Source organism: Eptesicus fuscus, chromosome 21 (assembly GCF_027574615.1).
Source record: "Eptesicus fuscus isolate TK198812 chromosome 21, DD_ASM_mEF_20220401, whole genome shotgun sequence".
Lineage (NCBI taxonomy): Eukaryota > Metazoa > Chordata > Mammalia > Chiroptera > Vespertilionidae > Eptesicus > Eptesicus fuscus.
The window spans coordinates 42,277,443-42,296,814 of NC_072493.1; the positions used below are offsets into that span (position 1 = coordinate 42,277,443).

General features: G+C 51.8%; 1 protein-coding gene across 1 annotated transcript; it reads right to left on the reverse strand.

The window, feature by feature from the left end:
* Window positions 1-6,526: 6,526 nt before the first annotated feature.
* LOC103297793 (binder of sperm protein homolog 1) lies at window positions 6,527-13,134 on the reverse strand. The gene is made up of 5 exons (XM_028129442.2): window positions 13,042-13,134; window positions 10,457-10,474; window positions 9,440-9,469; window positions 7,542-7,673; window positions 6,527-6,705 (listed from the first exon to the last, which is right to left on the reverse strand). The coding sequence occupies exons 1-5, from the start codon at window positions 13,106-13,108 to the stop codon at window positions 6,557-6,559; spliced, it is 396 nt and encodes a 131-aa protein (XP_027985243.2). The 5' UTR covers window positions 13,109-13,134; the 3' UTR covers window positions 6,527-6,556.
* Window positions 13,135-19,372: the final 6,238 nt, after the last annotated feature.

Below are 19,372 nucleotides of genomic sequence, written 5' to 3' on the forward strand. Positions count from 1 at the left end.
ACAGACCTGCCGACCTGCCGGGGGCCTGCCCCAGCACAGGCTGCCTCTGACTTTATACTCTCCGGCGCCCGCCCCTCCCACTCGAGCTGCTCCGGGGCACACAGGGACTTACTCCAGAGCGCGTTGTGCCCTGCCCTGAACCGCAGGGCGCACACACACATCAGGAGCATCCCTCTCGGAAGCGTGGTCCCAGGCCAGCTCCATCCCCCTCACCCGCAAGCTTGTTGGAAATGCGAATCCTTGGGCCCCACTCCAGACTCTGAAGCGCCAGGGAAGGGACCCAAGGCCTGGGTTGTAACAGGCGTCCCGGTGAGCCCAGCGGTTGCTCAAGCCTGAGAACCATCGCTCTGGCTTAATACTTTCATGCCCACCTCATCTCATTTACTCTCTTCATTGTTGTTTTTTTTTTTAATGGAAGTCCACCCTGGCCAGTGGCTCAGTTGGTTGAGCATCTTCCCATACACCAAAACGTTGTGGGTTCAGTTCCTAGACAGGACACATACTTAGGTTACAGGTATGATCCCAGGTTGGGTGGGTATGGGAAGCAACCAATTAATGTTTCCCTCTCTCTCCCTCTCTCTCTCTCTCTCTCTTTAAAAAGCAATGGACAGCCGAAACCGGTTTGGCTCAGTGGATAGAGCGTCGGCCTTCGGACTGAGAGGTCCCGGGTTCGATTCTGGTCAAAGGGCACGTACCTTGGTTGCGGGCACATCCCCAGTAGGGGGTGTGCAGGAGGCAGCTGATCGATGTTTCTCTCTCATCGATGTTTCTAACTCTCTATCCCTCTCCCTTCCTCTCTGTGAAAAATCAATAAAATATATATTTTAAAAAATAAATAAAAAGCAATGGACATGTATCTTGGGGTGAGGATTTTAAAATGAAGGGAAGGGAGGGATGGAGGAAGGGAGGGAGGGAGGGAGGGCGGAAAGAAAGAAAGTTCAGTGAGAAAGGCAAAGCCCGTTTAGCCTCCTGGGTGAGTAAGGTCAGAACGGCCAAGCACCATGGCCATGGTCTGCCAGTTCGTGGGAAGGACAGGGACCTGGGCGAGCAGAAGAGGAAGAGCTCTTTGTGAGAGAGAAGCGGTTGGGAGAGTGAGAACCAATAAAGAGGCAGATGTTCTAGTGCCGCCGCCCCCCCCCCCCCAGGGCAACCCAAGATGAGGAACAGACCATCCTGGAGACCAAGCATCATTGATGAGGAGGGAAGGGACTGACTCATCCTCCAGCATCCGTCTGTGCTGACGTCCGTCTGCTACGCCCACTTGTAAACATACAGGGACCAGGTACTGGTTATACACGTATTTGCCTTTTCCGAATAGAGACGAGAGAAGTGGAGAAACTCTGATAAAGGCACAGGGACTGGAGACACCGAGCTTCTCCTGTCTGACGTGCAAGCTTTTGCCCTTTGGCTGTTTTGCTGAAATGATGGCCATTGGCACAGCCTCTGACCTCTTCGCAGCTAATGAGGCCACCTGTCAGTCACACGTAGGTAACATGGGTCGGCATCCGTGCTTCCCCTGCAAGACTTCATGACGTGGGAATCGAATTCCTTGTTTGAAACCCGGGGAAACGGAGGCTCAGAGAGCCTGCGTCACCTGTCAAGGTGACGTGGCTTGAACAGGAGTGGCGATCTGATGTCAAGCCTTCTTGCTCTTCCTCGTCCCGTGGTCATGGAGGTCTCCCAGGCCACGAGCTTTCAGAGGAAGCCGGTCCCTCCAAAGTCACAGGTTCAACGCTCACTCTTGATTGGTCCCCAAGACAGAGCTTACCTTGTTTCTGACACCTGCCAGCTGAGTGGCTCTGGAAAAGTGACTTTTGTTTTCTAAGCCTGCAGCCAAATCTCTAAAAATGTTTGGGCTACATGCATTGATTGAAGAGCTCAGCAAATATCCTTTCTTCCCTTCCTTCCTTCCTTTCTTTCTTTCTTTCTTTCTTTCTTTCTTTCTTTCTTTTGAATTAATTCCACTTATTTGCCATCATGCCATAGTATCCAGTCCGCAGCTAGCATTATCAGGATACATACAAACAAATTCAGTGGGAATGTGAGACCAGTTTTCCCATACTTCTTAATTAATAAGCTGTCATTATTTATTAGGGAAGATAGGGCATCTTTGATTTCTCTCTTTCCTTCCCTCCTTCTCTTTCTCTTTGGTGAATTTTACAGAATGTTCTTAATTCTAGGTGTAACTTCTCCCAAAGGTGATGGGAAGTTGTATTCCCAAATAGTCATGATTTACGGAGGTGGTGCTGAGTGCGTGCCAAGCCGGTGAGACACGTTCTAGAGATTCACCCCCACCCCACCCCCTAGAGGCATGGCCAGGACACTCCGAGCAGGACCCAGAGCACCCTACCCACTGGCAGGGTCGCCGTGGACGTTGGCGAGAACCCATTGTTCCTTCTTTGCTTAACTGAACAGCCATTACGTCTCCAGGCACTCGACCAACTGTGAGAAAATATTTCTCAGAACTGAAGTTGGTGCCAAGCCAATGGTGTTGGGAGGGCTGGGTGAGGATGAAAGAAAAAAATCCACCCCAGTCCTAAACCAAGCGGGGCTTGGACTCCAGAGCGTCCCTAAGAGTAGCGCTCATCGCAGGGAACTAGAGAGAAATGGCCAATGATTACAGGCAGAGAGTTTTATCTTCTGCAAAAACGAAAAGATAGAGGAGAGGTGGGGGTGGAGGAGGAAGAAGGTACGGGGGGGGGGGGAGGGAGAAGCGGGATCAATGCTGATAGAAAAATAAAGAAAAGAAAGATAGATTAGAGCTGGGTTTGGATTCAGAGTGTCAGCTTTCAATGCCAGCTCTGAAACCAGTGGGGAATACATGAGCATTGATATCCAATAGACTAACTTTAAAATCTTAGATTTCCTGCTTATTAGTTGGGCACATTAGCTCAATAACTTGCTCACTCTTTTTTGTACGGGGGGGGGGGTGTACTTTAATATCTATGCATCATAGATGCACAGCACAAGATGAAACCCAAACATTCAACCTTCACTGGTATTTTGTTGCTTTCAAAAGCTGAGTAATTGTAGATACGATACATAAATCTCCCTGAGACCCTATGTATTCATCTGTTAGGGCTGTCGTAGCAGAATGCTACGGACGGTGAGGCTTAAACAACATGCATATTTCAGTTCTGGAGGCTAAAAGTTCATGATCAAAATGCCAGGAGATGTCTGGTGCAGGCTCTCTTCCTGGCTTGGAGACGACCACCTTCTTGTAGTGTCCTCTGTGCTCATATGGAGAGAGAGGTAGTTATCTCTGTGGTCTCTTTGGGGGGTTATGGTGTAGAGTTTTGAAGAGTGATGGGCTCAAGCCTGACCCCTAGTGGATCCCCCAAGAAAAGCATGTGAGAGTTCCTTTTCTTCCACACCCTAGACAGCACTTACCTTCTTATTGCTTGTTGGAGAGAGAGAGGAGGGGAGAGAGAGAGAGAAACATCAGTGAGAGAGAAACATCATTGACGGGCTGCCTCCTGCACGCCACCTGCTGGGAATCGAGCCAGCAACGGGGGGGGGGGGGGGGGGCATGTGTCCTGACCTCCTGGTTCATAGGTCGACGCTCAACCACTGAGCCACGTCGGTCGGGCAGAGCATCTGCAGACGTTGCCATGGGGCCAATCCTGGGATGACTGTACTGTATGACTCAAACTCCAGGACATTCTGGAAAAGGAGAAACCCTGCCCTGAAGAGGAGTGCTGGGAGGTCAGAGAAGGGGTGGGGTGGGTGGGGGATAGTTAGAAGCGCATGGACTAGCGGTGGCTGCGTGGGAAGCATCCCTTCTGTAGGAGAAAAGAGCACAACGAAGAGAAAGATCGCCTCTGGAGGCTGGCTGGGGAGGAGGAAAGGAGGGAGACTCTGTAGGATATCACAAAATAAAACCAAAAATCTGGGGGCGGGGGTGGGGGGGAATCCTTGAAATAAACTGCCCTTCACTACCTGGACGGCAGAGGGCGCACTCGAGCTAGGAATCTTACAAACTACTCCACACCGCCGACCCCCCGGGCTGTGAAATTCGTGGACCCGCTCAGAGCAACGAAAACCTGGAGTTCCCTCCCCCGTGCCCAGGTTCAGCTTTCACCCTGTGAACAAGTTTGCTTTTCACTGTTCATTGAGTGCCGCGCGTGGCGCTTTTTGTTGGTGCTTTTGCTGTGTAACACGTGGTGCTGGCGTGCAAGCTGGCGTCCCAGGTGTGTCACTCGCAGGAAACCCCGTGAGGGAGCTTCGTGGGGGCACCAGGGTCAGTGCGTTGGCTGTGAGTTCGGTGTCAAAGAGTCAACAACATACACTAACTGGATAGAAGCACACGACGAGTCGGGTCGTGTACGGAGCAGCTGGTACAAACGTGCGAACGCCGCCCAGCGGCCACGGCTCAGGGCTCACTCGTTCAGTGTTCACAGCCACTGTGTAGAGACACAACGGCCACACATACTAACAACACATGGGTTCCCTTATTCCCTATGCACAAAGAGCCACAAGGCGTCTATTCTCCTTGTTTTATGTTATTTATTTACTAGAGGTCCGGTGCACGAAAATTCGTGCAAGAGCAGGCCTTCCTTCTCCCTGGCTGCCGGCACCGGCTTGCCTCCGGCACCCAGGACCCGGGCTTCCCTCCTCCGGCCCCCAGCAGACACCCGGGACCTGGCTGGCTTCCCTCTGGCCCCTGCTTCGTCAGGAAGGATGTCCGGAATGACGTCCAGAAAACGCCTGATCTAATGAGCATAATGCCCTTTTATTATTATAGATGTTTAATATTTTTTAAAATTTATTCCAGAGAAGAAGGGAAAGGGAGAGAGAGATAGAAACATCAATAATGATGCCGAAACCGGTTTGGCTCAGTGGATAGAGCGTCGGCCTGCGGACTGAAGGGTCCCAGGTTCGATTCCGGGCAAGGGCATGTACATTGGCTGCGGGCACATGCCCAGTAGGGGGTGTGCAAGAGGCAGCTGATCGATGTTTCTCTCTCATCGATGTTTCTAACTGTCTATCCCTCTCTCTTCCTCTCTGTAAAAAATCAATAAAATATATTTAAAAAAAAAAAAGAAAAGAAACATCAATAATGAGAGAGAATCATGGATCGGCTGCCTCCTGCACACCCCCCACTTGGGATCGAGCCTGCAACCCTGGGCATGTGCCCTGACCTGGAATCCAACTGTGACCTCCTGGTTCATAGGTCAACGCTCCACCACTGAGCCACGCCGGCTGAGCTGTTTAGCTTTGTTTTTTTAAGTAAATATTTTAAATATTACTTTTCCATCACCACGTATCCCCTCTAGGCCCTCTTCCACCTCCCCCCACCACTGCCCCCCTGGTTCTCTGTTTGCTTTTATTGCCGGTTTATATTGTAACAGTCTCATAGCCATGTACCTCTTTGAAAATTAGTTCATCCACCTGACTCATCGTCTCTGCAAATGGTGACAATGTTTACCTCAAGGGGCTGTTACCAAGATCAGCAATAATGCAGGTATCACATCATCTGTTTTCGTTGTTAATACACAGTGATTGTGGAGACATAAAGCTTGCTGGCTTCCTGGAAACGCGGACTCCCCACCAGGTAACCGGCTCCCTTTGGCCTCGTTGCTCAGCGCACGTGGTTCGCCTCTGAGCTGCTTGGCCCTCGGTGAGCACTGCACACGGCACGCGTGTTCCCACCTCAGGTCCCGCCTCGGTTACCATTGTTCCTGTTTTAAAAAGAATTCTTGCCCCAGCTGCTTTGGCTCAGTAGATAGAGCATCCGCCTGCGGGCTGAAGGGTCCTGGGTTCAATTCCGGTCAAGGGCATGTGCCCGGGTTGCAGACGCGATCCCCAGTAGGGGGCGCGCAGGAGGCAGCCGATCAATGATTCTCTTTCATAATCCCTCTCTCCCCCTCTCCCTTCCTTTCTGAAGTCAATAAAAATGTATTTTTACACTCCTGACTGGTTTGGCTCAGTGGATAGAGCGTCAGCCTGCGGACTCAAGGGTCCCGGGTTCGATTCCGGTCAAGGGCATGTACCTTGGTTGCCGGCACATCCACAGTAGGGGGTGTGCAGGAGGCAGCTGATCGATGTTTCTAACTCTATCCCTCTCCCTTCCTCTCTGTAAAAAATATATTTTAAAAAATGTATTTTTACAAAAAAGAATTCTTAATTCGGGCGATGCGTTTTGTAATAGCCTTTATTTGGGGGAGCAGTTTTAGATTCACAACAACATTGAGCCACATACACCGAGTTCTCGCGGACTCCCTGACCCCACACGTCAGCACACCTTCCCCATGATCAACACCCGCCCCCCCACACACACACCAGGCTGGGGCATGTGTGACCACCCATGACCTTCCCACCTCACCATCACCCCGGCCCATGCACTTTGTTAAGGGCCTCATTCGACACCGGGAGCAAGGAGAAGCGCCGAGGTTAGGGTACAGGTTCCCATGCGAAAAAGCCCACCACCAGCATCAACACCCCAGGTCATTTACAGCCGGTCACCTTCCTGCCGCCCCTCCCCAGCACACCCGGCAGGCCTGCTCCCCTGAGGATGCGGGCTCCCCTGAGGATGCGGGCGCCCCTGGGGCGCCCCTCAGCTCATCTGGCAGAACTTCCAGACCCTTTCCTTGTTGAAGTTCTGGGTCAGGGAGCACCATTTCCTCCCAAACGCGTCCGCGTCGTCGGTGCAGCCCCAGTAGATGGTGCGTCTGTACCAGAAGGGAAACACACATTTTGCCAAGTCTGCGGAGAAGAAGGAAGCCATGGGGGTGACCAGTCTTCCTTCCCGGTGGCTCCTCTTCATCCTAACACCCACTCTTCTCTCTCCCACCCCCCCCCCACACACACGCACATGCACACACACACACACACATGCATGCACACGCACACACACGCGCACACACACACACACACACGTACACACACGCACACACACACACGCACGCACACACACCCACGTACATGCACACACACGCGCGCGCACACACACACATGCACACACACATACCCATGTGCATGCACACGCACACACGCGCACGCACACACACGGCAGCAGTCTTGGTGGCGGGTTGAGGTTCTGCTGCCGACGGGTGTATCTGAATGCGCTGGAAGCTCTCAGCTATCTTTGGTGCCTTGTGGTTTTCGTACCATCAGAGACCTGCACACAACTGATTTTCACAACGTGATGGGCTGTGCATTCCATTTTGTTTTGTTTTGTTAGTCCTCACCCAAGGTTATTTTCCCAATGGTTTTTTAGAAAGAGTGGAAGGGAAGGGGGAAGGGGAGAGAGAGAGAGAGAGAGAAACGTTGATGTGAGAGAGACACATCAACAGGTTGCCTCCCGCAGGTGTCCCAGTCAGGGCCGGGCGTTGAACCTACAACCCAAGTACGTGCCCTTAACTGGAGTCGAACCCGCAACCCTTCAGTCCACAGGCCAGCGCTCCCACCACTGAGCCACGCGGCTCCTAGGACTGTGCGTTCCATGTTTAGAGCCGGTGCAGGTCTCGGGGAACCTCAGCGCCGGGCCCACGATGCCCCCCCCCCCCCAGGTCTCCACCTTCTCCTGAGCACGCACTCACCTTCGTCCGAGCAGTACTTCCAGTAGCCTTCGAAGTTCTGCGTCAAGGAGCACCACTTGTGCTTGGCCTTGAACTTGACGCAGTCGTAGAACACGCCGTTCTTATAGTGGAACGGGAAGAAACACTTGCCATCTGGGGAAAACACACGCGCTGCCTCCGTCTCTGGGCGGCGGGTGGAGACGCTGCAACGCTCCTCTCCTCCGAAGGGTGGTTCCGCCCTGGACGGAGCCCTGCCTTCATTCTGCTGAGGCCCTTCCACTCACCGGAGCGGGGCTGCTGGGCCTCTCTCCCCATCGAGGGCTTGCTTTATACACTCACGCCTGCCCCGCTTTTCCCATCGCATCCACAGCCGTGACATTTTGCTTAGCACCCGGCCCCAGGTCCAGAAACTGACCCCAAGCTTAGAAACATACATGTGGCCATGTATCTAGTCAACCATTTCACTTCTGTCTCCTTTCTTCACCCTCTTCCATCTTCGCACACCCCCATGTACACACACACACGTGCGCACAGACACACAAAATGTAGATAGGCTGGCCTGTATCTTTCCACACTTTTCCCATGCCCATATGGATGTCTTAATCTACCCATCTATCTCTCTATATATATATAAAAGCCTAAGCAACCATTACGACTGAATGACCAGAATGACCGGAACGACCGGTCGACCAGTCGCTATGACACACACTGACCACCAGGGGGCAGATGCTCAATGCAGGAGCTGCCCCCTGGTGGTCAGTGCGCTCCCACAGGGGGAGCACCGCTCAGCCAGAAGCCGGGCTCATGGCTGACAAGCGCAGCTGCAGCAGCAGGAGCCCCAATTTGCATATTAGCCTTTTATTATATAGGATATACACTGAGTGGCCAGATGATTATGTGTTCAGAGATCATAATAATCTGGCCACTCCGTGTGTATATTATGTATAGCTATATATGTTGTATGGCCAATATATGTTGTATAGATGGAGATATACATCTATCTATATAGAGCAACTAGAGGCCCGGTGCACAGATTCGTGCCCGGGGGGCGCGGGGAGGGGCCCCTCAGCCTGGCCTGTGCCCTCTTGCAATCCGAGACCCCATGGGGGATGTAGCAGTGAGCCACGTGGCAGGTGGCCTGGGAGGAGCCCGAGCAGGGACCGGGCGCTGTGCTGCTCGCACTCATCCCTGCCCGCTGTTCCTGCCGCTGCTGCTCGGAAGCACCACTGCGGAGGCGGGAGAGGCTCCTGCTGCTGCAGCTGCCAGCAGCGCAAGCCTCGGCCGATCCTGGTTACCTGAGCCTCGGGCCGGCCCTGGGCAGCTGGGGGACTGAGGGGACTGGGGGACTCCAGAGACAGGTGGGTGGAGTGGCCAGGCCCGCCTGCTGCCCCCTCGGAGCTGAGGGAACTGGGCATCGCCATCTTGCAACTGTGGGCGCCACCATCTTTGAGGGCAGGGCAGTCAGTTAGCATATTCCCTCCTTATTGGCTGTGGGTGCCGCCATCTTTGAGGGCGTGTCAGTCAATTAACATATTCCCTCCTTATTGGCTGTGGGTGCCGCCATCTTTGAGGGCAGGGCAGTCAATTAACATATTCCCTCCTTATTGGCTGTGGGTGCCGCCATCTTTGGTGTGGCATGAGGGTCAATTAGCATATTCCCTCTTCATGATTTTTAAATCTGTTTACAGGTACTTACATTACATTTTGTGGAAGGAGAAAAAAGAATTTGTTGTTGTTGTTAATCCTCACCTGAGGATATTTTTTGATTTTATATTTTTTTAGAGAGAGTGAAAAGGAGGGAGAGAAGGGGTGAGATAGAGAAACATCTGGAACCAGTGACCCTTCAGTGGGCAGGCCAACGCTCTAACCACTGACCCACACCAGCCAGGGCCTTAGTAAACATTTTATGATCAACTTACCTTTCATTTCTGGAAAGTAAGGCATAGCTTCTGAAAAATAAAATTTGAAGCTGATGTTTATTTCACTGTTATGTCTTCCAACCAAGAACACGGCATGGGAGTCTGTCTTTTCGAATTGCTGTATGTTCTTCAGTACGATGTTATCATCTACTCCCCCTAAGTCCTGCACATTTCTTGCCGACTTAACTCCACAGCGGTTTTTGTCATTGATGTGAAGTGGAACACTTCCTTTTCCACCAAAGTGTAGTAAGCTCTTACCAGCAAAGAGAGAAACTATTGACTGTGTATGTTTGTCTTATATCCAGCCACATAGCCAAATTCTTCTGTTAAAACTCGTCCTCTTTCCCAGTGTTCCTAGGGATTTTTAACTTTACAATCATAAAATAATGTTGCCCATAATTTTCTGTAGGCTTCCAGGTTATTTCCTTTTTGCAGTATCACCTACGTCAGTTAGAACACCCCATCCCCCCAATAATGTTAACTAGCACTGGTCAAAGTAGACACCACTGACCTCCGTACGTCCCTGGTCTTTGTTGGAATGACATTCAGGTTAAGAATGTTCATTTTTATCATGGTTAATAATAGCACAAAAAATAGAAATTAATCCAAAAATATTCATCACTAAGGGAGTGTTAAAGTAAAATATAGCTTTATAAGAGGAGATATGAAATAGGCATGGGAAATGTTGGACTTCATCTGCAGGTGACAAAAGGCATCTCCTATTTCGTTATGTTCTATAGGACTATTTCTGCAAAGTGAAAATCACATTATAAGGTTGTATATAATGAAATATTTGATCCCTTGAAAATATTAACAGTAAAACTGATTGCTCTCTTCTTTTTCCTGAATGATTTTTAGCATAGCATGTACCTTTGTTAATATTCAAGGACATAAAGTAGCCGTTTTCCATGAAACGTATGATTTCTTACCAGGAAAAGAAGTGTAGTATTCAACAACTCCACATTTTACTGCGAGATAGCAAAAGAAACTGTAATAAGAGAGTTTTGAGCCACTTACCTGGAGTTGGCGAATAATCTGAAAGACACAATTTAAACAAATATTTATGTCACTAGATTTAGCCTTTGAAATAAAATAAATTTTACCAAACTATATCCTAGTAATAATCATATTTTAACGGTGATGCGCATATGGGAGGCAACCAGCGGCTGTTTCTCTCTCTCTCTCCCTCTCTCGTTTTCTCTCATTAAAATCAATGAAAACATACCCTCAGGCGATCATTATAGATTATAGAAAGAAAGGAAAAGAAAGGAAATACGCTCTCTCGGAATCTTGAGCGCGAATCCCAGTTGTCACTAGCTGGCTGAGTGGCTTTGGGGATAGGACTCAGCCCCTCTGTGCCCCAGATTCTCTCCTATTAAACAAGGACCACGGCGTGACCTGCCTGGGGGTTACTAGGAGGAACAGATGCGTCCTGCATCTAAACTCCGTAGAATAGCGTCTGGCACAAAGGAAGCCCTTAACGTCTGGCACAAAGGAAGCCCTTAACGACTGAGAGCTGCTATTGTTCCCGACAAGGCTATGACCATTGAACTGTCCGCAGCGGCATCCCCGTCTCCATCGCCGTCGCCATCACTTCGTCACCGCTGTCTGTCATTGCTCAGATTCAGGCTTATCTTCGGGGAGGGCTTCGTGGCGTTTCTGATATGGAACACGATGTTTTGGGGGTTGTTTTTTTTTGTGTGTGTTTTGTTGTTTTTTTTTTTTTTCATTTTTGTCACCTTCTCACTCCCACCTGAATTCTACTACTAGAGATTCATGCCTTTGGTGCTGTCGCTGTCCAAATGGAAATCCCTTCCTCGAGGAAAGAAAAATGAAGACGAGACCCCGGGGGTACGAGGGGAGGCGAACGCACGGAGCCTCTCCCGTGTGCTGGGCGCTGCGCTGGACGCCTCAGACCGATGGGAGACACGCGTTCTTTCCACCGTCGTACAGACAGGAGGGCCAACCTCCCGGAGGGGCCACGGAGCTCCGTGATGCCACTGAGTGGGTCGGGCCGTGGAATTCGAGTCCCTCGGGGAGGAGACGAGGATCACCTGATCTCACTCCTATGTGGAGTCCAACGAACAAAGTAAACCGACGAACAAAACAGATCCAGAGACACAGAAGCACAGAGCAGACTGCGGAATCTCAGAGGGGAGGCGGGGGTGGGCGAGGGTGGGTGGGTGGGAAGAGATAAACCAAAGAACTCATGTGCATGTATGCATAACCCATGGACACAGACAACAGTGTGGTGAAGGCCTGTGAGGGGAGGGTGGGGGCGGTGGGGAGGGAGTCAGTGGGGGGGAAAGGGACATCTGTAATACTTTCAACAATAAAGATAAATTGAGAGAGAGAGAGAGAGAGAGAGAGAGAGAGAGAGAGAGAGAGAGAGAGAGACAAGGATCGGTTGCCTCCCGTATACACAGAAACCTAGGTATGCGCCCTGACTTGGAATGGAACCTGCAACCTTTTGGTGCCTGGGACGACGCTCCAACCAGCTGAGCCGCCCTGCCAGGGCACTAAGGCAGTTCACACGGAGATAAGATGCGGGAACATATGACATGATATTTCAGGAGGTCAGACAGTGACACGGAAGAGATTTAGGGCCATCTTCACCAGTTCTTTCACTTCTACGGGTGTTTTTTTTTTTTAATGTACATACAGAAGTGATGTCCCATTAAAAAATGTTTGTCTAAGTCAAAAACTGTTCTTTTTCAGTAAGCTTAAAGTAAAACTTCCAACTGATAAGCAAGCAGTGATCACGGCTCACTGAGGACCATCTTCTCTTTTTCTCTGGGTTTTCTTTTTAGACCTTTATCAACCCCCGTGTTTGATGTCTTTTTCTGCAAAGATGGCCTGAAAATATTTAAAGTCATGCATGGGCCCTCACCAGTTTGGCTCAGTGGACAGAGCGTCAGCCTGCGGACTGAAGGGTCCTGGGTTTGATTTAAGTCAAAGGCACATTCCCGGGTTGCGGGCTCGATCCCCAGTAGGGGGCGTGCGGGAGGCAGCCGATCAGTGATTCTCTCATCATGGATGTTTCTATCCCTCTCTCCCTCTCCCTTCCTCTCTGAAATCAATAAAAATATCTTTTTTAAAAATTATAGAGTCGTGCATGCAAGATCCTGGTCCCTTGCCATCCCCTAAAAGAATGGCTTTCGTGGCGCTGGGTGACCCTCGCCACATTCGCGGGAAATGCACCCACCACGAAGTCTCTCCCTCTGCTGTCACCCTGTCACTGTTGAAGGTGACATGGTTTGGTAAAGGAACAAACAAGACAGGCGTCCCAAAACTTGGTTTCCTTCCAAAACCTCTACAGGAGGCACTTAACACAGACTGGGACGGAGGGAGACACCCCGCCCTCAGGGAGCGCGGCTTCTGTCAGAAGAATTTTCCAGCTGACATTCCCGGTCTTCCGTGTTTATTAGTTGAGCCCCTTTTATGTTTTGTTTTATTTTAAAGCTCAGCAGTGGACCATGTCTGTTAACTGGACAATGCGGAGAGCGTCTCTCTCCTTCTCGGAGCACACGACTTAAATAAGGACAAGACTCCGTGGCCCAGGCAGGTGTGCCCAGCCCCACACACCGTCCCAAACTCCTCACCTTCGGCGCTGACGGTGCTGAGGAGCCCGCAGGCCCACGCCAGCAGGAGCCCCGCACGCCGTCCCATGCTTCTCCTCTGGCCGGGGCTGGGGCGCCCAGCTCACCCTCACAGCTTATAGCCACAGCCAGGCCTCCTCCTGGTCCCTCCTCCATCTTCCTCCCACTCCCCCCTTCCTCCTCCTCCCCCTCTCCCTGGCTCCCACTGTCCCAGCTCCTCCTTCTCCCCTCCCCTTCCTACTTCTCATCTCCTTCCTTCTCCCTCTCCTCCTCCATCTCCATCTCCTCCTCCTCTCTCTCTCTCTCTCCCCCGCCCTCTGTCTCTGCTCTCTCCCCTCCTCCCTCCCCTCCTCCATCTCTCCTCCCTGCCCCTCCTCCTCCTTCTTCCTCCTCTTTCTTCTCCTTTTTCACCTTTCCTCCCTCCCTCTCTCTGCCCCAAAGCCAGACACCTACTCTGCATAAGAAGAAATACAGAGAGAGAAAAAAAATACTTAAGATAATTGGCACTAAATACGGACAAGAGTGTCACCGCAATAAATTCAATAAAAAGAAAATAAATAAATATAGACGAGGATTTGAAGAGTCCGGATGAGGAATTTCAGGTTGTTGCCAAGACAACGATCTTCAAGGATCACAGCAGCCACAGGCATGTCTGTGTCTTAGACCCAATCGGTGTCTGGAAGCCGAGGCGGAAGTCCCTGAGAGGCTGGGGAGGCTCTGGGAGGCTCGGGGAGGCTGTGGGAGAACGGAGCCTCAGTGCAAGAACCCTGTGCCCTGGTCACACTTGGCGATTCGCCGCCTCAAAGGCCGCAGGGCCTTGCAGTTCTCAGGAGTAAGTAAAACAAGATGTATAGTCACCGACATTTCCCAATTCTGGAAAGTAAGACTAATTGCAAATTCTGAAACACACTGTCTTATATTATTTTTTAAAATATATTTTATTGATTTTTTTACAGAGAGGAAGAGAGGGGGATAGAGAGTTAGAAACATCGATGAGAGAGAAACATCCATCAGCTGCCTCCTGCACACCCCCCCATTGGGGATGTGCCCGCAACCAAGGTACATGCCCTTGACCGGAATCGAACCTGGGACCTTTCAGTCTTCAGGCCGACGCTCTATCCACTGAGCCAAACCGGTTAGGGCTGTCTTGTATTATTATTTTTTTTAATATGCTTTCATTGATTTTAGAGAGGGAGCAGGAGAGAGAAGCATCAGTGGGTTGCCTCCCATACATCGCCCAACTGGGGATGGAGCCCACAACTAGGGCACGTGTCCCAACCAGGAGTCGAACCGGCGGCGGCCTTCTGATGGACGGGGTGATGCTCAGCCAACTGAGCCACATCGGCCAAGGCTACGGACATAATTTCTACATCTAAAGTGTATAAGATCCCCTTGCCGGTGGATCTAGAATGCAGACTCAGATTTAAAGGAGAATGTGAACACAATGAAATGAATTTAAAACCTGACTTGCTAGCACTGCTGAGGTTATGCATATTAAAAATGAAAACAGCCTCAGTAATCTCAAAGAACACTGGTCAAAGCACTTGGGGATTCCAGGAAAGATACTGAGAGAGGCCATTGGACTGTCTGACCAAAAGTCCAGGTCACAGTCGGGGTGGCTCAGTGGTTGAGGGTCGACCCATGAACCAGGAGGCCACGGTTCAATTCCCCGTTGGGCACATGCCCAGGTTGTGGACTCGATTCTCCAGTAGGGGGTGTGCAGGAGGCAGCTGATGGATGATTTTCATCATTAATGCTTCTATCTCTCTTCCTTGTTCTGAAATCGGGGAGTGGCGGAGGGTGGGTTGGTTAATGCGGGGGGGAGAGAGGAGGGGAGAGACACGTAAGAGAGACATTGCCCTGCCGGCAGGGCTCAGTGGTTGAGCTTTAACCTGTGAACCAGGAGGTCACAGTTCAATTCCCAGTCAGGGCACATGCCCTGTGTGGGGCATGCAGGAGGCAGCCAATCAATGATCCTCTCTCATCATTGATGTTTCTATCTGTCCCTCCCTCTCCCTTCCTCTCTAAAAATCAATAAAAATATATTTTAAAAAAATAATAAATAAAATAAAATGAGGCCCCCAACTACACTGTTTCAAGCTCCACCGTCCCCGCCCATCGGCTGGATGGCTCTTGGCAAGTCCCTCCACACATCTGCGCCTCAGTTCCCCCTTCTGCAAACCGAGGAGTCCTGCTTGGGATCCGGGGAGCCCCTGGGTGAGTGTCAGCGCGCCCACCCTCTGATGCCAGGGGAGGGCCTGTGGGCGGTGGACGAGCTTCGCAGAGGGTGGAACAGAGTTCCCACACCAGGCGAGAGCAGGCGCTCTGGTGCCCGGGGCTCTCGTCTCTCGTCATTCAGCGGATCCCCATTCTCTTCCTCGTGGCCGTCGCTGGAGGAGCCCTTCTCCTCCGCTCATTACTATTCCTGCCCCCGGCCCCGGCCCCCGCACAAGCCCATTCGTATACACATGATTGAACCTTATGGGTCTGATGAATATGCATGCACGCAGGTCGGGGCCTCGTGCACCACCACCGGGCCATCCCGTCCACAAGGGCCCCCTTGTGACCAGTCACTCAAAACGTCCCCCGGGGCCATCGCTCATCCTACACATAGGCTGGGGCCAGCGCCCAGACAGCCAGAGACCGTGGGAGCCGAACCCTAACGCGGGCCAAGAAGGACGCTCTCAAAGGTACAACTCACCTAGGAACCTGGGGGTGGGTGAGCAGCGAGGCCTGCGCCCCCACAGCCAGGAAGGGGGGTCCGGGGCAGCCTGTCCACGAGGGGAATGTCACGGGCGCCCCCTGGGCCCCTGGGCGGTTTCTAGCGGCCCCCTCCTTTCTGGAAAGTCATCGGGAACAGGGGCCATCCATTTCAATAGCGTGTGTGGGTGAATCATGGTATCCCACATCTGACCGTTCCAACACGCAATCGACACCAAAGATGATGGAGACGTTCACATTCTTTTTTCATCCTCCATCCTCTTCAGAACCCAATGAGTGTTTTACGCCTGTTTTACGCCCAGGACAGCTGGAGCTCACGTTTTAGGGCCTGGAGAGGCCCTGCGGCCGGCGGCTGGCGGCTGGCGGCCGTCACAGGGCCACGGGCCTCCGGAGCTCTGGGAAGGAAGGGCCGAGAAGGTGGGAGGCGGCCTCGGGGCAGACGGGGTCCCTTCTCTGTTAAGAAACTTGAAGGAGCGGGAGTCTGCCTGTGTCCTAAGGTTGGGGAAAGAGGTGGGAGAAAAGGGAACGAGGCCGGACAAATGGCCTTGGCACCCACCCTCTAAGGCAGCAACCTTCCTTATCTCGCGGCACGGGAACTGTTACTAAAATTCTGCGGCACACCAAAAAATATATTTTTTGCCGACCTGATGAAAAAAAATAGGTATCATTTCGACTCATTTACACTGAACCGCTACTGTTGTGTTGGCTGTTGTCATTTTTTTTTAATTTGTATATTTTTAATATATTTTATTGATTTTTTTTTTACAGAGAAGAAGGGAGAGGGATAGAGAGTTGCAAACATCAATGAGAGAGAAACATCCATCAGCTGCCTCCTGCACACCTCCTACTGGGGATGTGCCCGCAACCAAGGTACATGCCCTTGACCGGAATCGAACCTGGGACCCTGAGCCAAACCTGTCAGGGCTAAAATATATTTTTATTATTGATTTCAGAGAGGAAGGGGGAGGGAGAGAGAGATAGAAGCATCAATGATAAGAGACAATCATTGATGGGCTGCCTCCTGCACGCCCCCTACTGGGAATCGAGCCTGCAACCCTGGCAGGTGCCCTGACCGGGAATCGAACAGGGAATCGAACCGTGACCTCCTGGTTCATAGGTCGATGCTCAACCACTGAGCCACACCAGCCAGGCTGTTGTCATTTTCTCATTTGGCAATCTAAGGGGAAGGGGGCCCGTGCCCCTGACTGGATAACCAAGCACTGCGTGTTTTGAAACTCTTGTGGCTGAAAGTCGCAGCTCTGAGGTAAGGCCCAGACCGCTGTTCTGTGAAGGAGAAAGCTGAGACACAGAGACTTCCCCAGGTCCTGCCACAGCTCCCTCCAAAGGCAGCCCAGATACATGCATACGAGTGTGTGTGCGTGTAGGTGCGTGTGCACGTGTGTGCGCACATGTATGTGCACATGTGTGCATGCGGGGCTCTTACTCTGACGTTTGGTTCCAAACGTGGAGCCATTTGCTGCTGAGGAGCAGGACTCAGTAGTTGGTCTTTTTTTCTTTTTATTTTTATTTTATTATTCTGTTGTTGTTGTTCATCCTCACCTGAGGATATGCTTCCCTTGATTTTTAGAGAGAGTGGAAGGGAGGAGGGACAGAGAGAGAGAAACATGGATGTGACAGAGACACATCAGTTGGTTGCCTCCTGCATGTCCCCCAACTGGAGCTGGGGATGGAGCCTGCAACCCAGGTACATGCCCTTGCCTGGAATCGAACCCGGGACCCTTCAGTCTGCAGGCTGACGCTCTAGCCACTGAGCCAAACCAGCTAGGGCTCTCTCTCTCTCTCTCTCTCTTTTTTTTTTAATGAATCACCTTCTTCCTTTCAACGCCTGTACTTTTATTTTTTAATGTTTTTATTGATTTCAGAGAGGAAGGGAGAATGGGAGAGAGATAGAAACATCAATGATGAGAGAGAATCATGGATCGGCTGCCTCCTGCACGCCCCCCACTGGGGATTCAGCCTGCAACCCGGGCATGTGCCCTGATCGAGAACTGAACTGTGACCTCCTGGTTCGTGGGTCAACGCTCAACCCCTGAGCCACACCAGCCTGCAGGACTCTGTATTTCGGAGACACACTCCCTCCAGTGACCTTACGCCCATGAGCGCCTGTCCCTCGCACAGTGGCTTCCACAGTTGGATTGTCATCCTCACATAACAGATGAGAACATTGAAAACCGGGGGTCAGAGAGCTGAAGGGGCCTTCCCAGGGCCACGCAGGGGCCGAGGTTAATGAGCTCACTGAGGTGCAGCTTTGAAGCTGTGGTGAGGCTGGCAGGGAAGCGTGAAACTAGGAGGCCAAGCGGGGGAGCAAGGGGCACAGCGTGCCTCTCTCCTGTCCATCAGTGGCCCTTAACACCCCCCCTTGCACGCCCTCTGCCGTCTGCAAAGGACTTTTCAGCATCGATTGCACTTACAGAATAAGACCTTGAGGTGGGCCCTGGCTGGTTGGCTTAGTGGGTAGAGTGTCAGCTTGTGGACTGAAGGGTCCCGGGTTCGATTCCGGTCAAGGGCACATGCCCAGGTTGCGGGCTCGATCCCCACTACGGGGTGTGCAGGAGGCAGCCGATGAATGATTCTCTCTCATCATTGATGTTTCTATCTCTCTCTCCCTCTTCCTTCCTCTCTGAGGTCGATAAAAATATATTTAAAAAAAAAAAAAAAAAAAAAAAAAGACCTTGAGGTGGGCTTTATGCTCCCACATTTGATGATCGGGAGACGCACCCAGGTCTGACTGTGGTTTGACTCCAGAGCCGCAGCACCCCTCTCTCTGAGCACCCGGCAACACGGGGCAGTGGCCGGGTGCCAGCCCCGACGCGCCCACGGCCAGGGACAGAGGGTCCTCCGAGCGTTTGAACATCCTCAGCCCTAAGGGGAATGTCCCAGGCGTGGGCGTCTGGCTATGAAGGCTCCCTTTACGGTTCAATCACTGTCTTGAACTGCCTCCAGAATATTTTCTATTAATATCCACATCGTGACCCAAGCGGACTCATTAACATTCCAGAACGTCAGTCCATATCAACTCCTCGTGTTTGCACAAAGTCCTGTACAGCACAAAGAAGCGAGTCATGCAGACGGCACGAGCGGTCTGGGTGGGGGGTGGGCGGGGGGGACATTGCAGGGCGGAGAGAAACGCAGGTGCAAAGGCCCTGGGGTTCAGCCAGCTCAGCTTGCACAGGAGACAGTGAAAAGTTTAGTGTAGCTGGGGCAGATCAAGGGAAGGGCCACGGTGTGGACGGTGGATTCTACTATAAACTTGACGGGGAGATTAGAATTAGTGATGCCACCTCTCCCCACTCTATCCCTCCAGTGGTTTCCAGCTGCATTGAGAGTATAAAGAAGGCCCTCAGGGTCCGGCCCCACCCGCCTCACCAGGCACCTCTCCAGCCTCTTTGCTCATGGCCCCAGACACAGCAGTTCGACTTGTCCCTTGAACACAACCAGCTCTTTCCCGTGCCAATCTCCGCCTGGAGGAGCCCCCCGCCCCCTCCACACACCCCAGCTCCTCTCCTGTCTACCTCATAGTTCTCTTCCTCCAGGCCTCCGCTTACACATCCTTTCCCTTGGCGTCCCAATCAAAAAGTAACTCCACCCAGTT